We start from the raw sequence: 27,275 nt of genomic DNA, 5'->3' as shown, positions 1-27,275 counted from the left end.
CTTAATGCAGACTACCGAACGAAATATGAAAGACAATGAAGCACGTATTACAAATTTACAAGGAGAATAAAAAAAGTGTACACAAACCCCTTCACGCAGCATTTCCAAACTGATTAACAAAAACTCTGTATTCCACACAACGGGCGAGATAGGCAATAAAAATAGCAACCGAGTTCATATGGAACAGTATCCAGTCGAGGCACAAATTCAATTAAAAACTCTTTCCATCAATCCACTAAGCCTATCCTGCCTCATGAATGAACTCAAAGACATTCAAAAGTTTTGTTTTCATGATTCTCGGTCCAAAAATTGGCGCTCATCCGAGTACCGGTAGGCTTCATCAGTTCGTGTTCATAGACTTAGATTGGACTAGATCTGACCAATCTAAGTCTATGAGCACAAACTGATGAAGCCTACTCGGATGAGTGGCGAAACGTCTTACACGATCAACTAAACAGTCCAGTTGCGATCGATTGAATGCCTCGAGAAAATAACTTAACCACGCTAAAAGGAAATAAGCGCCCCCCAGTGTACAGGAGGTGCACTGCGTATGACCAGAGAAAGTGCATGGACACTTGGACTTTACACGTAGGGGTGAAAATACAAAAAAACAAGCTATGAGAGGAATCAGACTAAATTAATGCATGGAAACATAGTGACTGTCAGCAGCTAAAATGATCATGTTATGTTGAGTGAATGATTGATAAAAGAATAAAAGCAGCACATTTCTCTGGTGGTCTACAAACAGTGACGCACAAAACGGGGGCGGGGAGCTGCTAAAAACAATTGCATGATATTAAAACGTTGTATAGTGATCAAATACTATCTGGATGTTAGGGCATGTGTGGCTATTGATGCCACTTCTGACCAAAAAGGCAAACGTATAATTGGGTGGAGAATTTGTCTATTAAAAGCTTTCTTTGGACACTGAATTTATGAAACATGATTTTTTTGCTATTGAGGTTTGTGAACTGATTTTTGTTTACATCAAATTATGCTGACAATTTCATTGAATAAAAATGTGTGATTAAATTGTGTTTAAAAAGTCAGTTAGTGTTTTAGGTTTCGGTGTGTAAAAATTCAGTGTAAAAAAAAAATAGCGGAGGGGAAAAAATTCGGTGTGTAAAAATTCAGTAGATTAAAAAAAAACAGTGCAGAAAAACCAAATGCTGAAACATTTGTTGCTTCAAAAGTCAAAACCCAATTCTGGTAATGCAATTTAAAAAAACAAACACACAAAAAAAAAAACATCAGATCAATGCAGAAGAGGCACAAAGAATGGTCAGGTTTGTTTACAGAGCAGCAAGCCTGATAATGAGTGTCAGACCGAGGCAGATTTCTACAACAAAGTTCTGCAGAACAGTGATATATTGAATATGTGGATGTTTTACCCTTTACGTTTGTTTCGCTGTCTTTGTTGCATTTTTGTTCTTGCTCGATTATACAAGATGCCCATTTGGGAAGTAGAGAAGCAATGTTCACATATTTCAATATTGAGTGTTTATTGTTCATTGGTAATAGTGTCAATCCCACATTCTGTATTTCTATGTACATTTTGAGTGTCTTATTCAGTAAAACACTAAAATGCCATTCCGTTTTTTAAAATGGTCTGTCATAACGTTATTGTGTGAATGTTTGTACCACCGTTTGATCAGTTTTTATCTATTGTGGCACTTTAGGATTGTTTCACTAAAGCACAGCAAGCTCCACTTTTTAAACTAGCAAAGGTGTGAAACTAATTTTATCTCAGGGTTCGCATGGAGGAAAATCTATTCCCACGTTGGTGGGACGGGTAAAATCCTGTGCATAATAACTTAAAAATACAACTATGACAACTTCAGATTGTTTTCTTCATTTTACTTCAGCCCAAAATACATATTCCTCTTGACAAAACACTTCAACTAACTTGAAGTTCTGAGGACAAAATTGGTGCCGTTTCAAAAACCCCATGAACGATTTGTACAGCGGTGCTCATCTAAGTCGACGCCCCTCAGACCGGCTGACTCGCATCAGCACAAGTGAACATAATCAATGTTTAATGGAATTTTCAAAAATTGTATATTTCTAACCAGGGGTACACAAACATTTTGACTCCAAAAGCCAAAGGAAAAGTTTGCCAATGACCCGTACAGCAGCACCATGAGTGAGGAGGTTAGCTCTATACTGCCATATATAAAACGTAGTAAATACTATCTATTCTTATAGATGTAATTATTTGGCCTTGCAGATATGCTATCAGAGATGAAGTACAACTGTTAATTAGTTGCAAAAAGCCATACTTGATATTCACGTTCCACTGTTAGCACCCATGTTTTAAACTAATGATTTTTTTTTTTTTCATTCAATACATTAGATTTTTGAATATTTAAATCATTAGATTTTTATTGAAAAATGCAATAATGTAACAACGCATCAAAGAGGTGGTGGGTGGAATGAGTAGTTGCACATACTGCAAAAGTTCAGTACAGGCTTTTGCATCGGTTCATGTTTGCCACGTGGAGTAAATATAACGAATGTAAAAGAATGGTCTGCTATGTTAGCTTTGGGAGCCTACAATACGGAAGCTTGCAGACTTTTTTTCAACAAGAAGATCAGCATGGCCCAAGGTCACGGTCTCTCTCCCAATCAGCTCCCATGTAACATCACACAACAGCTATAACTCTCGTCATTAACTCACCATGCACGTCTCACCCTGCCAACTGTGGGCCAGCAAGCTCTCACTACTGGACTTTTTTTCGGGTTATTAAGGAGGCTGTAGACTAAGGTGACGCTAACAACAACAGTGAGCTCCACAAATGTGCCGACCATGCTGTAATTGCCCAGTGGAAGAGCACAGGGGTTGTCTTGATAAGGACGCTGGGCCTCCATCCTAATGGGTACTCTGGAGACTCTCAGGATGGAGCTCCTCCTGCCAATCCAGCACTGACCAACTGACATAGGGGGGGATCTTGATGGGGCCGCGGCCTTGCCGTAATTACTGTTCACCATCCCCAACCTGACATTGCTAATTCTCCACCAAACTATAGCCTTATAGGCTGAGGTGGGCTGCAGAGTGAGGGATCGTCACCTCTGAAAATCATGAATATAACATGACCAGTCTGATTGTTGCAGGTTTTAGAAAGAGACAGTAGAAACTTCTCAGAAAGTCACTTTAATTACAAGGGAACCCGTTTACTGTAGGTGGACGGCGCTCGGACTGGCTGTCGACATAACCAAACTAGACATTGCAAGCACATTTACTTGTGACTTTGGCGAGGGATATAATGACAATATAAATAATAAAGAAGTTCAACATGGTTTTCCTCCAATTGTGGATATTTTAATTTAGATCAATCTGTTTTCATGTTTTATATTCTTATTGCATTAATTGTGTTGTCATATCACATGAAAGTTTGGATTTAGTCAGTTTTCCTGTCTTCTGTATCTTTTCCTGTTGTGGTGCTCTTATTTTGGTCCTCCTTCCTGCTGGACTGTTAATTTCTCTGCCAATGCACCGGTTCTCTATTTCTAATTAAGTTTATTTGGTTCAACCTGTTGCTCCTTGCTAGCGCTGTATTATTTATTTTGTCACTGTGCATGAGTTACTCTGCTGCCACTAAGTGCCTTCCCTAGCCTTTTGTTTTTGCCATTTTTGCTGTCCAACTATACAATTAAAATCTTTGAACTGCACGCCGACTTCCGTCTCTACATCCTGGGGTAACGAAATTAGCAGACAAGCGCCACCATGACAGTTTGTCTTGACTACAATGACAAAGCATTCGTACAAGCACAAAACAGTCATCCGGTGACATCTAAAAGCAATAAATGGATGCATTGTGTTAAAATCTATTTTAATATTGACATGCTTTTATTTGGAAGCTTACTTTGCGCTGAACAGTAAGTCACTGTGTGTGCATGTTTCAACACGTGTTGACATAAACGGACCACTGTTCTTGACAAGTGTATGTTGAGTCAACTAATGCTGGCATTTTAAGTAATAAGAACCTTGGCTGGTAAAAAAATCAACTGAAGACTATAAAAACTGACATGGAAACTTTTATATTGTTGGAAATCAGTGCAAACTTGTCTATTCTGGCTGCTCAGTACAATATGGCCATAAATAAACATATGATGTACCCGCAATGTGGGCTCTTTAAGACTTGACCGTGAACTTTGCTCTGACCTCACTTGACCCAATAGATAACAGTTTACTCTTTTGCTTTGGCACAATAGCCAATCAAAGAAGAACATATATACCGTACTTGAAATGTATCTTAATGATAATCGATGCTTTGACTTGCCAATGAAATTTTAAAAACACTGATTTGCTGCTGGCTGGTGGGTTCATGTTATAAAAGCAAGGAACTCCTTTGTTATGGAGCAATTGAAAATGTGGATTGTGTATTATGGATACTAACTTCAAAGTTTGGTCTTCACATTGCAACAACGTTGATGAAACGGTCTTCTGAGACAAGATAGTCATAGGACGCCATAAAGCTTTTAGTCAGTGAAGACCTACAGCCTGATCTACTAAAATCCAACAAGTGCCATGTGGAAACTGTTTGGGGGTGTGATCTACTAAGACTGCGTCCGCAATTAAAAGCAAGTGCAAAAGTGGCGCAAACTGCCCTACTTAGATAAGTGTTTTGCATATAGACGGCTGTCACAATACACATTTCCCCCCCACATTTGTATTATCATGCTTTAACTGTAGCCTTTTGCTAAGTTTTGAAACATGCAGGAGACATGTAATCTTACTCTCTAATATCAACTGACACTCCTCTACTGCCCAGCAATCTGGTCTAATGCATCTAAACAAGAACTAAATCAAATCCAGCTTACCCAAAACAGAGCTGCGAGACTAGCTCTCCATTGCTCATTTAGGACCGGCATTGAGATAATGCATAAGGAATTGCCATGGATGAGAGTTGGTGAAAGACTAGCTTGTAGTTTGATTCTATTTAAAAAAAAAACATCTATACATACCATAAACTTGCTTATCTGTATTCTCAGCTGTTGCTTGCTAGTGACAGTCACAACTATGGTACCAGGCTAGCCCTAAGAGGTGCTCTCACCCACCTTAAACCCAAAACTATTGTTTTGAAAAAGACTATTATGTATAGGGCAATCACTTACTGGAATCGACTTCCACAATATCTGGTATCAATCACCAGCAAAGTGGGTTTTAAGATTAGACTGAGAGGAGTAGTATTGCGGAAAGAGATTATTCTAGATTGTACCTAATGTCATGACTGGTTCATTTATCTTCTTTTGACTTATTGGGACGGTATAGCTCGGTTGGTAGAGCGGCCGTGCCAGCAACTTGAGGGTTGCAGGTTCGATCCCCGCTTCCGCCATCCTAGTCACTGCCGTTGTGTCCTTGGGCAAGACACTTTACCCACCTGCTCCCAGTGTCACCCACACTGGTTTAAATGTAACTTAGATATTGGGTTTTAAAATGTAAAGCACTTTGAGTCACTTGAGAAAAAGCGCTATATAAATGTACTTCACTTCACAATTTTTGCTTAATTTCATTGTTTCTGATTATCGTTTTTATATTGAGATTATCTTAATTTTGTATGTACTTTAAGTCATTTATTAATTATGGTACTTTTTTGTCACTTATTGTTTGTCTTTGGTACACTAATGTGTATATTATAGGCCATTGGTTCTTTGTTTTATTTTTGCAAAAATATATATCTATTTTTATATTGCTCTTTTTATCTTTGGTATGAACAATGGAATATTAACTCCAAGTTATTTTTTTTTGTTTTTTTGCTATTTTTGTATTACAAAATGTTGTTTATTGATCATGTTATACTGCATTGTAATATTTTGTTTTGTGATTGTGATTTACTGGACCCCAGGAAGAATAGTCTCCACTGCGGTGTAGACTAATGGGGATCCTTAAACTAAACTAGACAACGGACTAATGGAGACTTAGTACTAGGAGCAAGAACATGTGCTAAATGGCTCACCTTTTATAAAAAAAAATAAATAAAAATAAATAAAATAAAAAATCTCTATTTTCGGAGTATCAATGCCCAAATTGAAATTAAATTAAGGAATCAAGGTTTAATCCCACTGTCTTTTCTAGTCCATGGCTCTAAACTGGGTACAACATTCCGAAAAGAGTATAGACAATGGGAAAAATTCCACTTCAGAGGTTTCACTCTGTGCCACAATTTCTTGTTTTGCATTCTGCCATCAACAAACTTATTCCTCTCTGCTTAATGATTGTGCATTGGTGAAGTCACAAAAGACTTATTTCTGGGCCGCCTCCACTGCTGAACCCTCGACTTGCACAATTTAAAAGAGCGCGCCCACGTACACAATTTGTTGGGTGTAACTCACTATGGATGCAGTACGTGGGCAGAACGAGAGGGGAACAATACAATATATGAGCTCTTGCAGCAAAGAGAGTAGCTGGAGACGGTAAAGACAGCGGTGTTTGTATTTGTCTTTGAAGACGGAGCGAACCAGTTGAGAGGGGAGCGTCTCTGGAGAGCAGCAAGGCTAAAGCCATTGCCAGAGGCTCTACCCCCGAGCCTCGCGGTCGCATGAAGCGCTACTGAGGCACCAAGACTTACCTGGGACGTGCCTGCAGGGACAACAAAGAAACCAAAACAGCCAGCCTGAATAATACATTTGGCACCGAGAGATACTGCTTAACAATAACCCAGAGCTACAGGGAGCGGGATTTATTTTTTATTTTTTTTTACTGTAATTAATGTTACAGGAAAAGACATACTGCGGATAGACTGACCACAAAATATGTCATCAGTCCTCATTCTGAGGTCATGGTTGGTTCTGCAGCTGAACCAGTTGAGGACCACTGCATTACAAGAAATGACAATGGTGGAAATAAGTTCAAGATTCAAGATTGTTTGTCATATGCACGGTTAAACAGACAGTTTGCCGTACAATGAAAATCTTACTTTGCTAGTCCACCCTTCAACAAGTCACACGGTACTTAGCTAAAAATAAAAAATAAAGATGTATATACAAGGCACAGTAAGTTGTGATTTAGATATGAAATACATGTTTTTTTTCAATGAAACATGGGCTCACAGGGATGTTACTTCACCCTTTTGTTATTTTGTATCTTGCGCTCACATTCCCATTGCTTGCTTGTACATGCAGCTCAAAGTTCACTGCGTGTGCGTAAGCAGAAGCCCCACTGCTTCCTGTATTTTCCACACTCCTGCCTAATGCTGATACACAAAGTGTCTCCTCAGATCCTCCATCTGCTCTGTTTGATTACACTCATCCTCCAGAGAGAGGCGGGAAGCGGGAGAAGCACCTTTTGAGTCTGTTCCGCAACAAAATAAGATGTTTCATTGCATCCATACCAAACGAGGTGGGTGGGAAAATTGCCTTTTTCAATAATCTGCTTCTTTTTCAACCTGAAAGGTTTTCTGAAGGTTATTGTTTGGAATAAGGCAGCTCCAAGACCCCCCGCAGATGACAATCATCTTTCCAATTTGTCTGAGATTAGGTCACATGGAAACGGCGCATCATAAACACACAGAGGGTCGTGATGGAGGATGGGAAGGGCCACCTTGCCATGGCAGAAACCAGGCAAACAAACAAACAAAACACTCTGATCTCCATTACGAACTGGGAGAAAGCAGGAGACTCTGACCCCTCCAGTCTCCCCCAAAGCAGCATGACTTGGCTAGATGCTTGATTTGGATCCGTAAACACACTTTGACTTAGCAATTTTGCCCATAACATCAACAATATGGCGAACAAAAGAGGTTGCATGCAATCTCATAAAGGCTTTGAATAACTTGAGTGTTTTTTGAGTAGGATGGCTGTAATTCCCCTTGCATGGTTGACCTCCTGGACAGTGGCCTAAACAGGCATCTGGTAGGTGTTATCCCTGTCACTTCAAAAGGGGGTGCTCACAGACCCAAATGTAGCAAGGAATCCTGATGGATTCATGGCAGGAGATTAGTTGACTGGGTCAGATTTGTGATGGGACATTAATGCAATCAATGAGGTGCTAATTGCGTGTCTTACACACACATTCTTTCCATGCAGATTGTCGATACTCTGTCGGGTAAGGTTGTGACTTCTTTTTAAATCTTTTAATTGCCCTAACCTTCACTAATCCCCAATGTTATTGCATGGTTGTTAAAAAGTCAGAGTATACACAAATATGACCACCTTTGCATTTGGAATTCTCTCTGTGATTATTATTCTGAATATGCTAATGGTATTTCAACACTAAATGGTACAAAAGCCGGTGTCTGATGTGACCACAATTTGCCTCAGTGCAACACATCTCTTTCACCTTGAAAACCTGTCCACATAAGAACGTTTTTAGGTAGGAACGATACAGTATTGAATTGGAAGTAAACAGGCTCCAGAGTGGGGAAGTCTTAACGCCACCTTGTCTCTATCGTGCGGACAAACCACCATTTTTTTTATAACGATGACAATACCGCCATACCATTATGTTACTGTAAAATAAGACTGCATGCAACAGCTGTTAACAACAATGGCGAACAACAAAGCTGTGGATGTGTCACAGTTACTGCTATTAGGCAAGACAAGTTTATTTATAGAGCACAATTCGTACACATAGCGCTTTACAGATTTGAACATTGCCAACGCATCTTCTGGAAGACTATTCCAGATTTTTGGAGCATAAAACTGAAACGCAGTCTCACCATGTTTTGCCCTGACTCTGGACACCAGCAGGAGGACCACTCTCTGAAGTTCTCAGTCTGAGATGGCTTATATGGTTCTAACATCTGATCTTGAATGGGATTGTGCTGAAAACTTTCATTTCCCCTCAGGGATTAGTAAAGTATTTCTGATTCTGATTCTGGACATGTCAGATGTATTTTGGCACAACACCATAGAAAGACGTGTACACAAGGTTTTTTAAATTATAAAATTATTCTCTGAGCAACAGGAAGCCAGTGCAGTGACCTAAGCACTGGACTAATATGGCCATATTTCCTAGGTCTAGTCAGGACTCCAGCAGCAGCATGTTGAATGTACTGCAGCTGCTTTACAGAGTGCCCAGTGAGAAGGACATTACAGTACCGGTAGTTTAACCTTCTGGAAACAAAGGCATGGATTAGTCTAAGTCTGCTTTGGACATTATTCTGTGAATTTTGGCAATCTTTTTAAGATGGTAAAAAGCTGGTGATGGTATTTATTTAATATGGCTGTTAAAGTTCAAGTTTGAGCCCTCTTACCCTTAGATTTCTAACCTCATTAGGTTTTCAGGGAGAGGGAGTGCGATAGTGCAGTAATGTCATCATCTATCAACTAGACGTGCAGCAGCAACGCATACAAAATTACTAAAACACAAGTTAATTTAAATACCACCACATTGTCAAATTTAAAGGACCACCGGACAGAGCGCATCATAACTAGCATGTAGATCTTGGTTGCTGGCAGTCCACTCCAGATGCAAAGCGATTGTTGCAGCAGCTGTCCGGGTGGCTGGTCTCAGAGCATTGTGGGGGTGAAGATGCTGGATGTGGAGGTCCTGGGCCGGTGTGGTAATCTGTGCTTGGTTTTTAGTTGCATTCACATTGATAAAAATCTCACAAACAATGACTTCAGTGAACATTTTCTTTAAGTAGAGATGGGTACCGAATTTGGTACTATTACATGTGCTAACAGGCAGGCAGTACGACACGGTACGATTCACGCAGAATCAACCAAAGCCTTCTTTTGATACCATTGTGGATGGATGGATGTTGCACGTAATGTCACGTCTGATTGCAAACCCTGCTCTGCCAACCTCTGCTGCAGCACTTGTCCGGTAAACAAGCGGTCAAGCACTCAAAGTGCACTCAGCTGGACTGCCTCTTGGAAAAGTTAGTTTTCCATGCCAACAAAGCAAGAAGAAGACGATTAAAAGTACAGTAATAATCTACTTTTCAAAATGCTAGAGCGCGATGCTAATCCACATTGGATTTTCAGTAGGCATGCACGGTGGGAGAGGGGTTAGTGCATCTGCCTCACAATACGAAGGTCCTGAGTAGTCTTGGGTTCAATCCCGGGCTCGGGATCTTTCTGTGTGGAGTTTGCATGTCCTCCCCGTGACTGCGTGGGTTCCCTCCGGGTACTCCGGCTTCCTCCCACTTCCAAAGACATGCACCTGGGGATAAGTTGATTGGCAACACTAAATTGGCCCTAGTGTGTGGATGTGAGTGTGAATGTTGTCTGTCTATCTGTGTTGGCCCTGCGATGAGGTGGCGACTTGTCCAAGGTGTACCCCGCCTTCCGCCCGATTGTAGCTGAGATAGGCTCCAGCGCCCCCCGCGACCCCAAAGGGAATAAGCGGTAGAAAATGGATGGATGGATGCTTTGAATTAGCGTTCGTGATTTTACATGGCAATTTCAACACCTCCAAATTTGGTAGCCAGCATTACAACTAAAATGCACGATACAATCATACAGCAAGTGTGTAATAAATACAATACTTAGTTTAAACACGTTGTAGGACTCAACAACAGAAAAAACTGTCACATTAAGCTTAGTGGCAAAGACTACTTCCAGGCTAAGCCAACACACCGTGGCCTATACACTTCTGCCTTGTAACATCTTGCAATTGCATGTAAAGTCTACTATGTAATACAATACTTGGAAATGAGATGCAAAACTAAGAAAAATGTTACATAAAATGTTTTTTTAAACAATTAACATTTAAGAACACATTTAAAAACACAAAATTACCAAACATTGGTACCTTTTAAGTACAGGTATCGATCCTAGGTAGCCTACCAAGAATTAGTACGGTATCGATTCAAATGTGTAAGGTACCTATTTTGGAGTATAGTGACTCAAAAGACTCAGGAACTGTATGAGCACCACAGGTCCCACAATCCCTAAACCAATAGGTAAAGTTAGATGTAATCTAACGCCAAAGTCGTTTGGCCTGGCTCACTTTGGTATGGTAAGCATTTTCATTTCTAAAAGGGTCCTAACATCTGATTCGTCTGGTCCCACATTTCATCTAGCACAATTGGTATGGTACAATATACTTAAGCAGGGTACCACCCAGATAAGAAAATGTACATTACATCATGTCATTACAAAAATGACCTGATAGTTGTGTACTTTTATTGAAAGCTAACTAATTGTTCAAAGACTTGAATCCGCTTGGGTTTTACATTCAAGACAGACTTAAAACTACAAAATACAGAATCAGCGCAATAAAGAGCTAATGACCCAACAACAAGAATTTATTTGCCAGGGCGCCCATCTCCTTGAAAGGGCCAAACGATAAGGAGTCATTAAAGCAGTGTTATCTGGGCCAGATAGCATTGGCATGCCTGTAAAGATCATTATTTTAGCCCCTGGAGGCGTTTGGCAAAGGAGCGCAGTCGCTAACTCCAGGGTCAGCATTAACACAGGGATGAAGATGCTAACGATACACAGCCTGGCAGCTAATACTTTTTTCTAAATATTCTTAATGACTGTAGATTCGGATATGGGAGAACTCTTGTTTTTCTGTGTGCTCAAGACATGTGGCTGCGAGCGGCATAGTCGAGTTGTCTTTAGCTTTCTCAAGGTTAAGTCTTTTTTTTTTTTTTGTACCCTTATTGTGACGAGAGCATGTTTTTCTGAAGGTCCAAGTGAGACTAGAGTGGCTGATAATATAAAAACCGTGGAATCAAGTTGTAGCAATGCTGAGAAAAAAAACATTATAATTGCATAAATGTACATTTTAACACTGGTGTGGAGGAAATATGTATTTTTGAAAATATCGGCGTTGTTTGTTTGATGGCATTTCAAGCCAGACGCTGTAGATGTTGATTTTTGAAGGAATTGTTGATTGGCCACCTCCCTAGTGGTTAGAGTGTCCGCCCTGAGATCGGTAGGTTGTGAGTTCAAACCCCGGCCGAGTCATACCAAAGACTATAAAAAAATGGGACCCATTACCTCCCTGCTTGGCACTCAGCATCAAGGGTTGGAATTGGGGGTTAAATCACCAAAATGATTCCCGGGCGCGGCCACCGCTGCTGCCCACTGCTCCCCTCACCTCCCAGGGGGTGATCAAGGGTGATGGGTCAAATGCAGAGAATAATCTCGCCACACCTAGTGTGTGTGTGACAATCATTGGTACTTTAACTTTTAACTTTAACTTTGTCATCTTTTTGACATCCAAACAAAAGTTACATTTTATATACACACAAAAACATTACAACCTGGGAGATTTGGAACTTCAGTGGGGAAGTCGGGAGACAAGGAATATTTCCTGCCGTTTTCCACAGAATTCGGAAGAGTTGGCAAGGATGCGTTTCCCAGCGTGCCTTGTTGTACCGTATTTTTCGGACTATAAGCCGCTACTTTTTTTCTACGCTTTGCACCCTGCGGCTTATAAGACGGTGCGGCAAATTTATGACTTTTTGTTTGCTAATCGCCATAATGTTTTGTATTCAACAAATAATTTTCATAAAACACCTTCAGACACTGAAAAGGTGTTTGTTGTACAATTCTGCACCACAAAATGATCTAGTATTGCATCAATTACTATTTCAACGCATAAGTTTACCGGAGGCCACAGCCCACAGTTTTCATAGTTTCACCGGTTACCCACAATTCGTGGTTTTCCGGGACATTTTTCCTATTGAAAATGAATGGGCCATTGTTCAAACATGCACAACTTCCACATTTCTGAACCGATTAGAACTGTTCCACCATCCACACACTCAAGTCACTTTGAACAATCAAACTACCGGCACCATTTTCAGAGTTAAAAAAAATTCCAGGAATTCTGAGAACTCCCGGTTTTTCAAAGCACTATTTTCACCTCAAAGCACATTTTTTAACCATTTTGACCATTCCACCTTCAAAACATTCCTTTTTAGTTAGGACAACAAATGTTAATTTTTTTTGTACAAATTCCCGGCTTTACTGAAATTCCAGGAATTCCGAAATACCCATTCTCAATTCAAACTGTTACTACGTCAACATCTTTAAACAGCCTAAGCAGGGAAGCCCAGACTTCCCTCTCCCCAGCCACTTCGTCCAGCTCTTCCTGTGGGACCCCGAGGCGTTCCCAGGCCAGCCGGGAGACATAGTCTTCCCAACGTGTCCTGGGTCTTCCCCGCGGCCTCCTACCGGTCGGACGTGCCCTAAACACCTCCCTAGGGAGGCGTTCGGGTGGCATCCTGACCAGATGCCCGAACCACCTCATCTGGCTCCTCTCGATGTGGAGGAGCAGCGGCTTTACTTTGAGCTCTCCCCGGATGGCAGAGCTTCTCACCCTATCTCTAAGGGAGAGACCCGCCACCCGGCGGAGGAAACTCATTTCGGCCGCTTGTACCCGTGATCTTGTCCTTTCGGTCATCACCCAAAGTTCATGACCATAGGTGAGGATGGGAACGTAGATCGACCGGTAAATTGAGAGCTTTGCCTTCCGGCTTAGCTCCTTCTTCACTACAACGGATCGATACAGCGTCCGCATTACTGAAGACGCCGCACCGATCCGCCTGTCGATCTCACGATCCACTCTTCCCTCACTCGTGAACAAGACTCCGAGGTACTTGAACTCCTCCACTTGGGGCAAGATCTCCTCCCCAACCCGGAGATGGCACTCCACCCTTTTCCGGGCGAGAACCATGGACTCGGACTTGGAGGTGCTGATTCTCATCCCAGTCACTTCACACTCAGCTGCGAACCGACAACACACGGTGTCCAATATTTTCACAAAGATAAAATAAGTCATATTTTTGGTTCATTTAATAGTTAAAACAAATTTACATTATTGCAATCAGTTGATAAAACATTGTCCTTTACAATTATAAAAGCTTTTTACAAAAATCTACTACTCTGCTTGCATGTCAGCAGACTGGGGTAGATCCTGCTGAAATCCTATGTATTGAATGAATAGAGAATTGTTTTGAATCGGAAAAATATAGTTTTTGAATCGAGAATCGCGTTGAATCGAAAAAAATCTATTTATAATTGAAGCGTGACCCCAAGAATTGATATTGAATCGAATCGTGTAACACCCAAAGATTCGCAGCCCTACTGCATACCCCACATTTTTACACCGTTTTGAACCGTTCCAACATCCACACACTCCACTCACCCTGGACATTCAAGACTTTCAGTTCCACTCTCGCGAATCGGTGGTTTGGCGGCATGCATGCATACATAGGACATTCGCACGCAAGTCCTACCAGAAGTGCAAATTCTAGTTGTTTGCGCTATGGCACCATCTTTTGGACAATTTTGCTCACTGCAGGTGCTGCGGTTGAAAGTTTATAGTATTTCTTCTCTTTAGTGCCTTGAACTGAAAGTACAAGTGCAGTTCCGTCTTCTTGACATCCATTGCGTTTATAGTCGTATGGTTTCTTCATCTCTCCAAGCAACGTTTGTAAGTTTTACAATATAACTAGAACAATTCATACTTTCTAAACCGTCCCATGTGTGATTTGTTTTGATGAATATTTGTACGTGCTATTATGTAATAAAGTTAGTGTCGTTAGCATTAGCTAATATGCTAAGACATTTACAAGTGTATGCGTTCGAAATATTAACTTACAATGGCATTGTTTTTGTAGTGTTTCATAAATTCCTCAGTAAATTCAATAAAACCTCACTATGAGGTTATTGAGCCTGTTTTAGCTGATTGGAGAACTCTCTTCCACAGCCAGTGGGTCCATGACAAGGACTTCTGTTTAGTTTGATCTTCCGTTTTGCTGCCGTGTTACAGGCACCGTTTGGAAACAAGTAAGGTACATTTCCAAAATATTTCTGTGTAAATAACTGCAGCCAATGTATGGATATCGCTCCATCAGATTGGGGTCCATGGCCAGGACAACACTGAAGACCCCGGGGTCTTGTAAATGCGGCCCGTGCACCCTGGACAGCAAGTAGTTTAATTTTACTGCACTCTCGAAACCTACAGGAAAAAACACAAACTACAATAGCGGTACAAACACAAAAATAACAGCACCACAAACACACAATAGGCAACACAAAGAGCAACTTCTTGTAAGCAAGCGGACGTGTCTGACCATATCCTGAGTTAAAATAAATAACTGACATACAATTGACATGAATAATGACTTAAGGCCTTAGGGGCACTATACCTGCTGGTAAAAGTACTTAAGACATTTAGTCACATGGTTAAAACAAGAATCTGAAGGGAAACTTAGTGGGGCCCAGGCTTTTGCCCCCACTTTAATTGAGTTTGATATTTTTGGCAATATAGTGTAAGTATTTGGCCACCTGCCTTGACTCACATATGAACTTGAAGTGTCATCCCATTCCTAACCCACAGGGTTCAATATTTGATGTCGGTCCACCTTTTGCAGCTATTACAGCTTCAACTCTTCTGGGAAGGCTGTCCACAAGGTTGCGGAGTGTGTTTAAAGGAATTTTCGACCATTCCTCCAAAAGCGCATTGGTGAGGTCACACACTGATGTTGGCCGAGAAGGCCTTGCTCTCAGTCTCCGTTATAATTAATCCCAAATGTGTTCTATGAGGTTCAGGTCAGGACTCTGTGCAGGCCAGTCAAGTTCATCCAAACCAGACTGTCATCCATGTCTTTATGGATCTTGCTTTGTGCACTGGTGCACAGTCATGTTGGAAGAGGAAGGGGCCTGCTCCAAACTGTTCCCACAAGGTTGGGAGCATGGACTTGTCCAAATCCTGAAGCATTCAAAGTTCTTTTCACTGGAACTAAGGGGCCAAGCCCAACTCCTGAAAACCAACCCCACACCATAATTCCTCCTCCACCAAATTTCACACTCGGCACAATGCAGTCCGAAATGTAGCGTTCTCCTGGCAATCTCCAAACCCAGACTTGTCCATCAGATTTCCAGGTGGAAAAGCGTGATTCATCACTCCAGAGAAGGCGTCTCCACTGCTCTAGAGTCCAGTGGCGACGTGCCTTGCACCACTGCTTCCGACGCTTTGCATTGGACTTGGTGACGTATGACTTAGACACAGCTGCTCGGCCATGGAAACCCATTCCATGAAGCTCTCTGCGTACTGTACGTGGGCTAATTGGAAGGTCACATGAAGTTTGGAGCTCTGTAGCAACTGACTGTGCAGAAAGTCGGCGACCTCTTTGCACCATGCACTTTTTTTTACTGGGAATTCAAATGTGTAGTCTCTTTCTGATCGTACATGCAAGTGCACTTCGACATAAACAAGCAATTCTACAGGAAGCAAGAGCTTCCTGTAGGTCCCATCGTGATACATGGACAATTCTTTAAGAATGTTGCGGTCCGTTTCTGCAATGGACCGACTAGGCCGGCCTGACCTGAGACCCTGTTAAAAGAGATTTGAAATTTCCCAGACAAACACAAACAGGTATGCGCCAACACATTTATTTGAGGCTTCACAGAGCTGTTTGGATCGCACCATGGTGTTACAACAGATGTAACAAACGTGCTATTTCACTATTTCATGGGTTTTTATTTTGTATTCTCAGCATTGCGCGTGGCAGCTCCCCCGCATGTAAAACAAACAGTAAAGGGCATGAATCAATTTGTGTGATATAACGATGTGACAACAGTATTCTATTTATCTCCTGGGTAACACACATGACAAATAGTGTGTGTACATGTCTTGTAATGGTGCGCGTGGCCGTCACGTTGCAATGCATCACTGCTGTCGCAAAAGACAACACAGCACTAATGAGGCCATGTTATCAGCAGTAGAATTCAGGAGGGGGGGGGATGTTGAGATCTGACTCCAGAACAGCTGAAGCAAAATAACATGACACATGTCCGCCATTAGTGCGAATCCTCCCCCGTGGTTGCCGCACTTTCTTTTAATTTCACTTGGCTGTAATCTCCCGTCTACTCGAGTGTTTTCATCTACTAAAGGACTTTCAACAGCTTGAGCCTAATCAAAGACGTTCTCTCTTTTCCCCGTGTCTCCGGATAAGGAAATTCAATTAGCTTAATTGGGCTGGATATTATCCCCTGTAACGTGATGGAGGCATCGCTTTCACCAAACTACACAGAAGCACCTCACTAATTGGAGCAATAACTTTAATCCAAATGTTTTACCTCAACATTCCAGATGATTCCAAATTGAAATCCAGGTAATTAGAAGAAATAACCCCGGCGAGGAGATTGCCATCAGCAGCCTTCAAGGCGGAGTTGAGCGAAGTAGAAATGAAGCGTTTCTTTCCCTCATGTTCCACGCTTGACACAGGCAAAAATAGATTTTTTTATTTTTTTTTGCTTTGTGTTTTCTAGCTGGGAAAAAAAAAGAAGACAGCTTTCATAAATAGGTGAAGCTCACATTTTCAACCAAACAACTTTGAGATTCCGTTTGCTTCCTTCCATGTGAGGAACGCTGAAATGAGATTTTTATCTCCCCAACAAACTGAGGGAATGATTGCAGTGCAGATCAGTGGTACATCATAAGGCTGCAACATGCTCCGCTGGTTAGGGTAATAGACACAGAAGCCGCCTTTTCTCATGGCTGCTTTGCGTCTAATGCTGTGCCCTTGAGGTGGATACTTAACCTTAGCAGCTTCAGCAAACACACAAGGCCTTCTCGGGGTGCACTCACACCACGGATGTGTCTCAATTGGAATACTTCTCTCAGTACACTTGAATAAGTGTACATGGTGTACTTTGTCATTTTGACGCTTTGTGCTGTCCCCGCATTCATTACTTTAGTTGGACACTTACCGAAAATATTAAACCAAATATTTACTCTTGATTTCTTGTTCACCCAATTTGGAATTCTCAAATGCAAATCAAAAAACTGATTTTGGGGCATTTTTTTCTATTTTTATTTCTGAAACAAAAGTTGGACAACTATTTAATGAGACTTTTCTAAAACGACAATAGGACTCCTGCTGAACATAGGTGTTAGCGTTATGCTAAAAACATGCTAAACGCGAAGGAAAAGCTAAAATACTGCCGCCGGTTCAATTTGTCACCACACAGATAAGCACACATTTTTTGAATGTGTGTTGGATTTTTGAGTTCATCTGGAAAAATAAAAATCCATAAAAGGAAACAGCGCAAAATCTAATTTTATCGCAATATTTGAATGAAAATCAACCCTTTTTTGTTCGTTTTCAAATCTGCCATATATAGTACAAATCTTTGTTTTTTGATTTGCGTTTCAGAATTGGAAATAGAATGAAAGGAAGGTACACAGACCTTTTAACTTCCCTTTTCTTCTTTTTTTCTTTTCCTTTTTTTCTCTTATTTCTTTTTGTCTTTCTTTTTCTTATTTTTTCTTCCTCTTTTGTTTTTATTCTTTTTCTGTTCTGATTTGTAATTTTAAAATTTTTCCACAGTATTCTTTTTTCTTTTTCTTTTCTCTTGACTTTTGTTTTTGTTTTTTCTTATTTAAATTTTTTTCCCCTTTTGCTTCTTTATTTTCTTCTATTCTCCTAAATTAGAAATTGCAACCATCCTCACATATTTTCAAGGAAAAATCTAGTCAAATATTTTCTCTGTGGTAAAAGAGCTCTGCTTAAACTTTAATCTGAGATCCTCTATATAACGAGATAGCTGCTATTTATGAGTACTCACTACAAAAATGTAATTCAAAGATCCTCTATATGGGATTTGCATTGCTACTGTACTGTAAAAACAGTAGTTAACGATACCCTAAATGACAGGAGAGCTCTGTTGTTTTTAAAAGCCTTATGCAAAAATGCTAGTCAAAGATGTTTTATGTGACAAGATAGCTGTGCTGTTAAGTACTTTAAGAATATTAGTCTAAAATCCTATATATGACCAGATATGTCTGCTGTTTTTGAGTAGGTACTCAAAACTCGAGTCTTGAGTACCTACTGCCAAAACGCTAGTCAAAGATCTACATAACGAGAGCTCTGCTGTCTTCAAGCAACATTATAGTGCATGATCCTCTTTTTGACCAAAGGGTTTATAAACACCCACTTACCATGAATTGATTAAGGTGGACCCCGACTTAAACAAGTTGAAAAACTTATTCGGTAATTACCATTTAGTGGTCAATTGTACGGAATATGTACTGTACTGTGCAATCTTTTAATAAAAGTTTCAATCAATCCTCAACGCTAATCCAAAAATGATTTTCTGTATAACAGGAGATAGTTTAAGACTGTCTGTTTGACTGATTAGCTTATGTTTTGAAAGCCTTCTGCAAAAGTGATAGTCAAATATCCTCTAGATGACAAGAAATCCCTGCGGTTCTTGAGTGCCTACTGCAAAAATGCTAGTCAGAAAAGATCTGTGCTGTTTTTTTAGCACCTGTTGCAATTACGCAACCTGGGTTCTATAATGAGAGGTCGGCTGTTTCGGGAAAAAATGTAGTCAAATAATCCTCAATGTGACAAGAGGTCAGATGTTTATAAAGACCTACTGCAAAAACGCTAGTACAAGATCCTCTATATGACTATAGATTGCTGCTGTTTTTGAGTATCGACTGCAACAATGGTAGTTCAAGATCCTCTATGTCAGACCTGGACAAATTAAGCCCTGGGGGCCACATGCGGCCCGTTAAGTATTTCAATCTGGCCCGCCGGACATTCCTAAATAATTTTTTTAGATCTTTAAGATGGAAAGTGTAGCTGCCATTATGATGTGCAGTGATGTTTTCAAATGACCGTAAGTCTTCAACTATACAAAGTTATTTGTAAAAAATTTCAATGGTTGGAATATGTGCTTTTGCATGATATACTAGATACTATGGTAATTAATTAGTTACTATGGTAATCTAAGTCACAGCAGCTCAGACGAGGCACCAAGCAGTGGGGGTGGGGAGCGTTTCCACAGTGTCAGCCTGAAATGTGGGTGTCAGGGACAGACGTGGATGGAGATTTTCACAACAAAGTTCTAAAGCTTGGTTATATATCAGATTGTATATTGTATTCTTACCCTTTGCATTCATATTCCGCTGTTTGTTGCGTTTTGCTTGATTGTAAAATATGTCGATCGAGAGGGGGTGTGACGTTCATATGTTTTCAATATTCAGTGTTTTATCCTTCATAGATAAATGTAAAATTCCATTCCGTTTTTTAAGGCGGTCTGTCAAAACGTTCTTAGCATTCAATCAGACATTAGAGTGAGGTTTTGTATCAGTGTTCCTAAAAATAGATATACCGGCCCTCAGACACATTTCTTTCTCTAAATTTGGCCCCCCAGTCAAAATATTTGCCCAGGCCTGCTCTATGTGACAAGAAAGCACTGCTGTTTATAAGAAGCCACTGCATAAATGCTTGTCCAAGAGCTCTGTTGATATTGAGAACCTACTGCAGAAACTCTGGTCAAAGACCTCTCTGAGAGAGCGCTGCTTTTTTAAAGACTGACTGCATAAGCGCTAGTCCAAGACCCTCTACATGACGAGAAATTTCTGCAGTTTTTGAATCTGCCTTTTTTAAGGACTTAGTACAAAAATGCTAGTCAAAAATGTGTGAGGAATATAAAGTCAGTTTGACTAAACATTTGGAGTTTAATAACAGCGCCACCATGTGTGTAAAAAATATCAAAGGCATCATCATAGAAGTGCATGTTTTGACAAATGTTCACCCTTTTTGTGAAGGGGTTCAGGAGTAGACGAGTTAGCTTACACAATCAAATGCACAAGATTTCTTCATTTTTAATATTTTACCTGCTATAAATTCTTAAAACTTCCTTTTTCTCAATCAATGGTGAAAAAGACAAGACACCAAGACAAGACTCTGTAACACAATAAAACTGTATTACATTTGTGCTTAAAATTATTACAATTACAGTATTTACAAGCCTTGCCCTAAAAATAAACATCTCATGCTGGATGACATGTAAAGAAAAAAAAAGAAAAGAAAAAATTGGACAGTCGCAAGCAAAAGGAAATATTTTTTTATGTTCACCCACACTTTTTACAAATTATATTTTCAAGTCGGGCTGAGCTGGACAGTTTTCAGAGGAAAAGGAGGCGTTAGTTGAGAGCAGTGATATCCTGTCAGTCGTTAATTGCATTCAAGTATTTAAAGAAAGCAACATTTTGCACAAGCTTAACAAATAAATAAGGTACAAACCCCCCGGCCCCCAACATTTTGTACACATGTACATGTGCTGCACCATCCAGCACATCACCTGTCTTGTTTGACCAATAAGAAAGGCTTAATAAAAACACTTCCCATGAAAACAAAGTGTGCTGCACTCCAAATCCAAGTAGTCAAATATGACAAAAGTAGGAGACCATGTGGCTAAAGGAGCAAAATCATAACAACGTCTCGTCCATTGGTTCAGTACAGTAGTGAATGGAAGTCAAAGAGCTGTAGCTTAAAAACATTTTAAAACTTGCTAAACCAACTTTAGTATCAGTAAGGACAAAATGGGATGTTTTTACTTTCAATTTGAGCTGTTGCGGATTGAGCCGGATATAGATAATATCGATACCAAGGATGGAATCAGTATCAAGTTGATACTAGCGTGATCATATTTTTCAGTTCTCTTCTTCACAATTGTTCTTTGTTGTTACATTGTTCACATGTTCCGTTAATGTTGGACACAGGACGGCTTTGGGGCCAAATTGCCCAAGCAATTGTATGTAATAAAAGGGAATATTTGTATTAATCTGTTGATGTTGTAACTCTTGGTAACACTTTAGTATGGGGAACATATTCACCATTAATTAGTTGCTTATTAGAGTAACAAAGACTTAATTTAGAGTTATTTGGACACTAGGGGAACATATAAGGGTGAGGTTTAGGGTTGGGGTTAGGGTTACTAATAAACAACAAGGGTTAGGGTTAGTTAACTCTTTGTTTACTGGTTGTATAATAAGGCCATGCAGAGTAAGGCATTAATAAGTACTTAATGACTAATTAAAAGCCAATATGTTACTAATTTGCATGTTAATGAGCAACTAATTAATGGTGAATGTGTTCCCCATACTAAAGTGTTACCTAACTCTTATATTGTTGTATTAGTACAATGTTGCATTTTTCACAAATACGCAAAGATATCAGCAATTTTGGCACTGTTATTACTTGGTATGGGTTTAAGAAGTATCACCCACCTCTACTTCTGTGGTGAGAGAAGTTAAATTTTCAAATGGTTGTTAAAATGTGATTTTATTAAATGTTAATGTTCCCTCAGGTTAATAGTCGTCCTCAAATTCAAGGCCAAAACTGTTTTATGTTCTGAGAGGAAGCCCCGCACTTTGAAAACTTTGTCTATAGACAATAAAGTTGTTGTTCGTGGCTTGCTCAATGCGTACATAGCAAAAGTCTTAAACCACTATTAGATTTGCTGTTTCAACAACGCCATAATGACACTAAGATTGTAAAACTACAACATGTGAAGCGTGAATATTCCTGTTTTGTTCATTAAATAATGTCAAATAATCCTCAATCTTAGCAAAGTTTACTTGGTTGTTCCCCGTTACCAAGTTAAGACCAAAATGGTCTTACATTCTTTGCATTATTCCGCCATTTGGGCACATGTTTACAGTTAAATCAAAGTTAATTAAAATGTTTTATTAAAACCCTAACACTTGTGGGGACCTAAGACTTTTGCAAATATACAGTGGAATTTGTTCAAGTCAATACAAGTCATGTCAACATACGTGGTTGTCGACATCATCTGTAATCCGCTTTTGCAAAAACACACAAGCGATTATAAAGACATTAACAAAACTACAACACATGTTGACATTAAACGGACTGATTTTTCATAGAAATTACCCCTTTGTGTCTGAAATTTAATATCAACAAAAGCGGGTGACCAGGTATGTCGACCTAGTAATGAGACCAGGTCTTGATGTGTTGGTCGACTTAAACAGGTTCCACCGCATCACTTTGTATGGTGTGTAAAAGTCAATTTGTTAAAAAACAGAAATCAGCATGGAAACAAAAAAAAGATTATTAAATCAACGCTAGTGGGGACTTAAGACCTTTGCACATGGACAGTGAGATGTTTTAAATTGACATAACCCATGTCAACATAAGTGGTTGTCGACAATAATACGCTTTTGCAAAAACACATTACGGATTGAGGAAATTAACAATAATACAACACATGTCGACATAAATTGACTGATTTTTTAATTTTTTTTATAGATATGACCCCTTTGTGTCTGAAATGTTATGTAATCAAAAGCTGTTGACCATATGTCGACATGATGAGACCAGGACTTGATATGTTGGTCCTCTTAAACGGGTTCCCCTGTATCACTTTTATAGTCTGTGTAAAACTCAGGATTAGCATAGAAAAACAAAAGGTTATTAAAACAATTCTAGTGGGGCCTATAAGACCTTTAAACATGTACAGTGGAATTTTTTTTTTAAATTGACAGAACCCATGTCAACATAAGTGGTCGGCAACACCAATAATCCGCTTTTGCAAAAACACACAACCGATTATGAGGAAATTAGCAATACTACAACACATGTCAACAAACGGACTGATTTTTCATAGAAATGACCCCTTTGTGTCTCCAATTTTATGTCTATAAACCATGTATGTCGACATAAGCGGCCCCTTTTTAGCAGTGGTGGGCCGACAGTGCCAGCAAGGCCTTCTCTGCTGGCCTAACATAACCAAAAATCATGATCATAATTAAAAATAAAAGTTATTTTTTAAATTTACTTTCCCTAAATATCTAAAAGCATTCATATTCTATTCTTGTCATTATGCTCCTTCCAGTGCTGTTGTTTTTAGGTTAGTGTGTATCCAATCAGAATTCAGCTAGCTTATGTTGCCATGCTGTACCAAATCTGCCAGGGGCCTTCAGAATCAACAATGCAGGCGTCTGTGCACTGTAAGTGAACGGGGACATACAGTTGATAGACATTTGAAAAAGCCAATCAGATCACGAGTTGTTGTCAGTAAGGCCTTCTAGCTGGCCTTACGCTGTGATTGGATACCGACTTGGGAGTCCCAAGTGAGTATCCAATCACAAGTTGCGAAAACAGGAAGTGGCACAGGAGCCGTACGAGCCATAGAAAGCCACAGAGAACTTGCCGGTACTCACAAAGGAGAGCAACATGTTGATTAGGTGGCAGATATATATTTGCAAAGCCATTTTCAAGAAGGATACTTAAGAGAAACTACATCAAGTGAGACTAGGTCGGCGATGAAATGCCCGCTATTTCCACTCAAATCAACCAACTACGAGGGGCTATACGGCGTCGAATGGGTGCTACAAATTGTGAGTTCAAATATTTTCTTTCTTTTTTTTTTCACGTCTATTATGTTTTTTGCAATTTTAATTGTGAGAGTACCACATAAGATATGTTTTGATTGCTGATGCGGGTTTATTGATTTTTAAATGCGCCAGAAAATAACCCGTTTTGTACACTGTTGTAGTGCGTAAATATGTTTCTGTATAGTATACGGGGACATCAATTATGGTATTTTGAGAGGTAATCATTGAAGTCGGACATCACTGAAAGCCTAGGTGGAAAACGCACGGCCGCCACTGCTTTTTAGTAATACGTACCCCACGGTGGGCCAGGACTTAATGTGTTGATCAACTTAAACAGGTTCCACTGTAGCACTTGTATAGTCTGTAAAACTCAGTATATTAAAAAACAGAAATTCAGCAGACCGATGTTAAAAAAAACAACATTAGAAAAGATTCTAAACTGAGAGCAAACTGAAAAATCCTCAAAAGAAAAACACTCACACTCACACTCACACAAGCATTAAATTATTTGATGCGCCTTCGTGTACATTTTAATACAACAATATCAGATAAAAAGGTGTCTTTCCCAAAGAGTCCCACTGATTCCTCCTGTGTGTTCTAGATCCAAGTCGCTGGACTGTGCAGTCCTCGTCTAAGGCCATGTAAATTTGTCCAGCAACTTGCTTTTGGTTGTTCTGAGGCCAGTGTTTTGTTTGCCAAGTGGTAAGAGGCAGCATATTTTCTCCCATACGTGTAGCCAGGTTCCAGGGTCTGCTGTGCTGCAGTCTCTATGGCTATTCTGTACAGTCAAGGACCTCCCCGCCCGATGCAGGCCTCATTATGTACACGCGGGGGACAGGAGCTGGTTAGTGCTTTTTGTTGTGATTGCAAGCTCTGCATCAGTCTTCCCCCGCTCCCGTCTCCCTCCTCCTTTGCACCCTGACGAGGGTCAGCGGACCTGGGTAGCGTAGCCCTCCTTCATTAGCCCCTCTTCGTAGTCTGTCTGGCACAGGATCATGTTGTTCTTCAGGAAAAACTTGTCCCCCACACAAAACCTGTGCAACACAAGAGGAGAGAGAGTCAGACGAGCAGCAATAATTTTGTTTGCATGCACAAAATATTACAGTATTCACCATAGTATAGTACAAACCCGTTTCCATATGAGTTGGGAAATTGTGTTAGATGTAAATATAAATGGAATACAATGATTTGCAAATCATTTTCAACCCATATTCAGTTGAATATGCTACAAAGACAACATATTTGATGTTCAAACTGATAAACATTTTTTTTTTTTTGCAAATAATCATTACCTTTAGAATTTGATGCCAGCAACACGTGACAAAGAAGTTGGGAAAGGTGGCAATAAATACTGATAAAGTTGAGCAATGCTAATCAAACACTTATTTGGAACATCCTACAGGTGAACAGGCAAATTGGGAACAGGTGGGTGCCATGATTGGGTATAAAAGTAGATTCCATGAAATGCTCAGTCATTCACAAACAAAAATGGGGCGAGGGTCATCACTTTGTCAACAAATGCGTGAGCAAATTGTTGAACAGTTTAGGAAAAACCTTTCTCAACCAGCTATTGCAAGGAATTTAGGGATTTCACCATCTACGGTCCGTAATATCATCAAAGGGTTCAGAGAATTTGGAGAAATCACTGCATGTAAGCAGCTAAGCCCGTGACCTTCGATCCCTCAGGCTGTACTGCATCAACAAGCGACATCAGTGTGTAAAGGATATCACCACATCGGCTCAGAAACCCACTGTCAGTAACTACAGTTGGTCGCTACATCTGTAAGTGCAAGTTAAAACTCTCCTATGCAAGGCGAAAACCGTTTATCAACAACACCCAGAAACACAGTTGGCTTCGCTGGGCCTGAGCTCATCTAAGATGGACTGATACAAAGTGGAAAAGTGTTCTGTGGTCTGACAAGTCCACATTTCAAATTGTTTTTGGAAACTGTGGACGTCATGTCCTCCGGACCAAAGAGGAAAAGAACCATCCCGATTGTTATAGGCGCAAAGTTGAAAAGCCAGCATCTGTGATGGTATGGGGGTGTATCAGTGCCCAAGACATGGGTAACTTACACATCTGTGAAGGCGCCATTAATGCTGAAAGGTACATACAGGTTTTGGAGCAACATTTGTTGCCATCCAAGCAACATTACCATGGACGCCCCTGCTTATTTCAGCAAGACAATGCCAAGCCATGTGTTACATCAACGTGGCTTCATAGTAAAAGAGTGCGGGTACTAGACTGGCCTGCCTGTAGTCCAGACCTGTCTCCCATTGAAAATGTGTGGCGCATTATGAAGCCTAAAATACCACAACGGAGACCCCCGGACTGTTGAACAACTTAAGATGTACATCAAGCAAGAATGGGAAAGAATTCCACCTGAGAAGCTTAAAAGATGTGTCTCCTCAGTTCCCAAACGTTTACTGAGTGTTGTTAAAAGGAAAGGCCATGTAACACAGTGGTGAACATGCCCTTTCCCAACTACTTTGGCACGTGTTGCAGCCATGAAATTCTAAGTTAATTATTATTTGCAAAAAAAAAATAAAGTTTATGAGTTTGAACATCAAATATCTTGTCTTTGTAGTGCATTCAATTGAATATGGGTTGAAAAGGATTTGCAAATCATTGTATTCCGTTTATATTTACATCTAACTTAATTTCCCAACTCATATGGAAACGGGGTTTGTAAATATGTCGACAACTCAATATGGACCGACTCAAGTGACATACAGTAGATGAGTGCTTTTTGTATAAGGTGGAATAAAATACTGTCAACCAGAGTGGGGTTGGAACCCAGCACCCTACTTTCCTAGTCAACAATCTTAACCACTGAGCTATCCTCAGTCTTGTGAAGGAGGATTTTGTTCCACACACAAAGATAATCGAGGACATCTTGCTCAGTAAAGTATGATGGAGGTCGAACAACATCTAGAGTGGGATTCAAACCCAGTACCTTTCATTCCGAGTCAAATCTTAACCACTGGGCTATCCTGGGTCTTGTGAAGTGGGGATCTTGTTCCATACACAAATGTAATCGGGGACACCTGGCTCAGTAAAATATGATGGAGCTGGAACAAAACACTGTCAACCGGAGTGGGGTTTGAACCCAGTACTTTTCATTCCAAGTCAACAATCTTAACCACTGGGCTATCATGGGTCTTGTCAGGAACACCACACACACTATCCGACTTTATGTTGACGTGT

The 27,275-nt window shown here is 40.2% G+C and overlaps 1 protein-coding gene across 4 annotated transcripts in view; it reads right to left on the bottom strand.

The window, feature by feature from the left end:
- Positions 1-20,611: 20,611 nt before the first annotated feature.
- lmo3 (LIM domain only 3) overlaps positions 20,612-27,275 on the bottom strand; it is a 116,505-nt gene continuing 109,841 nt past the window's right edge. For all 4 annotated transcript variants that reach the window (XM_061960687.1, XM_061960688.1, XM_061960686.1 and 1 more), the window contains one exon: positions 20,612-25,101. In XM_061960687.1, the coding sequence (XP_061816671.1) occupies positions 24,996-25,101 (106 nt within the window). In that variant the 3' untranslated portion in view covers positions 20,612-24,995. The remainder of the gene's footprint in view (positions 25,102-27,275) is intronic.

Source organism: Nerophis lumbriciformis, linkage group LG05 (assembly GCF_033978685.3).
Source record: "Nerophis lumbriciformis linkage group LG05, RoL_Nlum_v2.1, whole genome shotgun sequence".
Classification (NCBI taxonomy): Eukaryota; Metazoa; Chordata; class Actinopteri; order Syngnathiformes; family Syngnathidae; genus Nerophis; species Nerophis lumbriciformis.
This window is presented reverse-complemented; position numbering and strand designations above follow the sequence as displayed.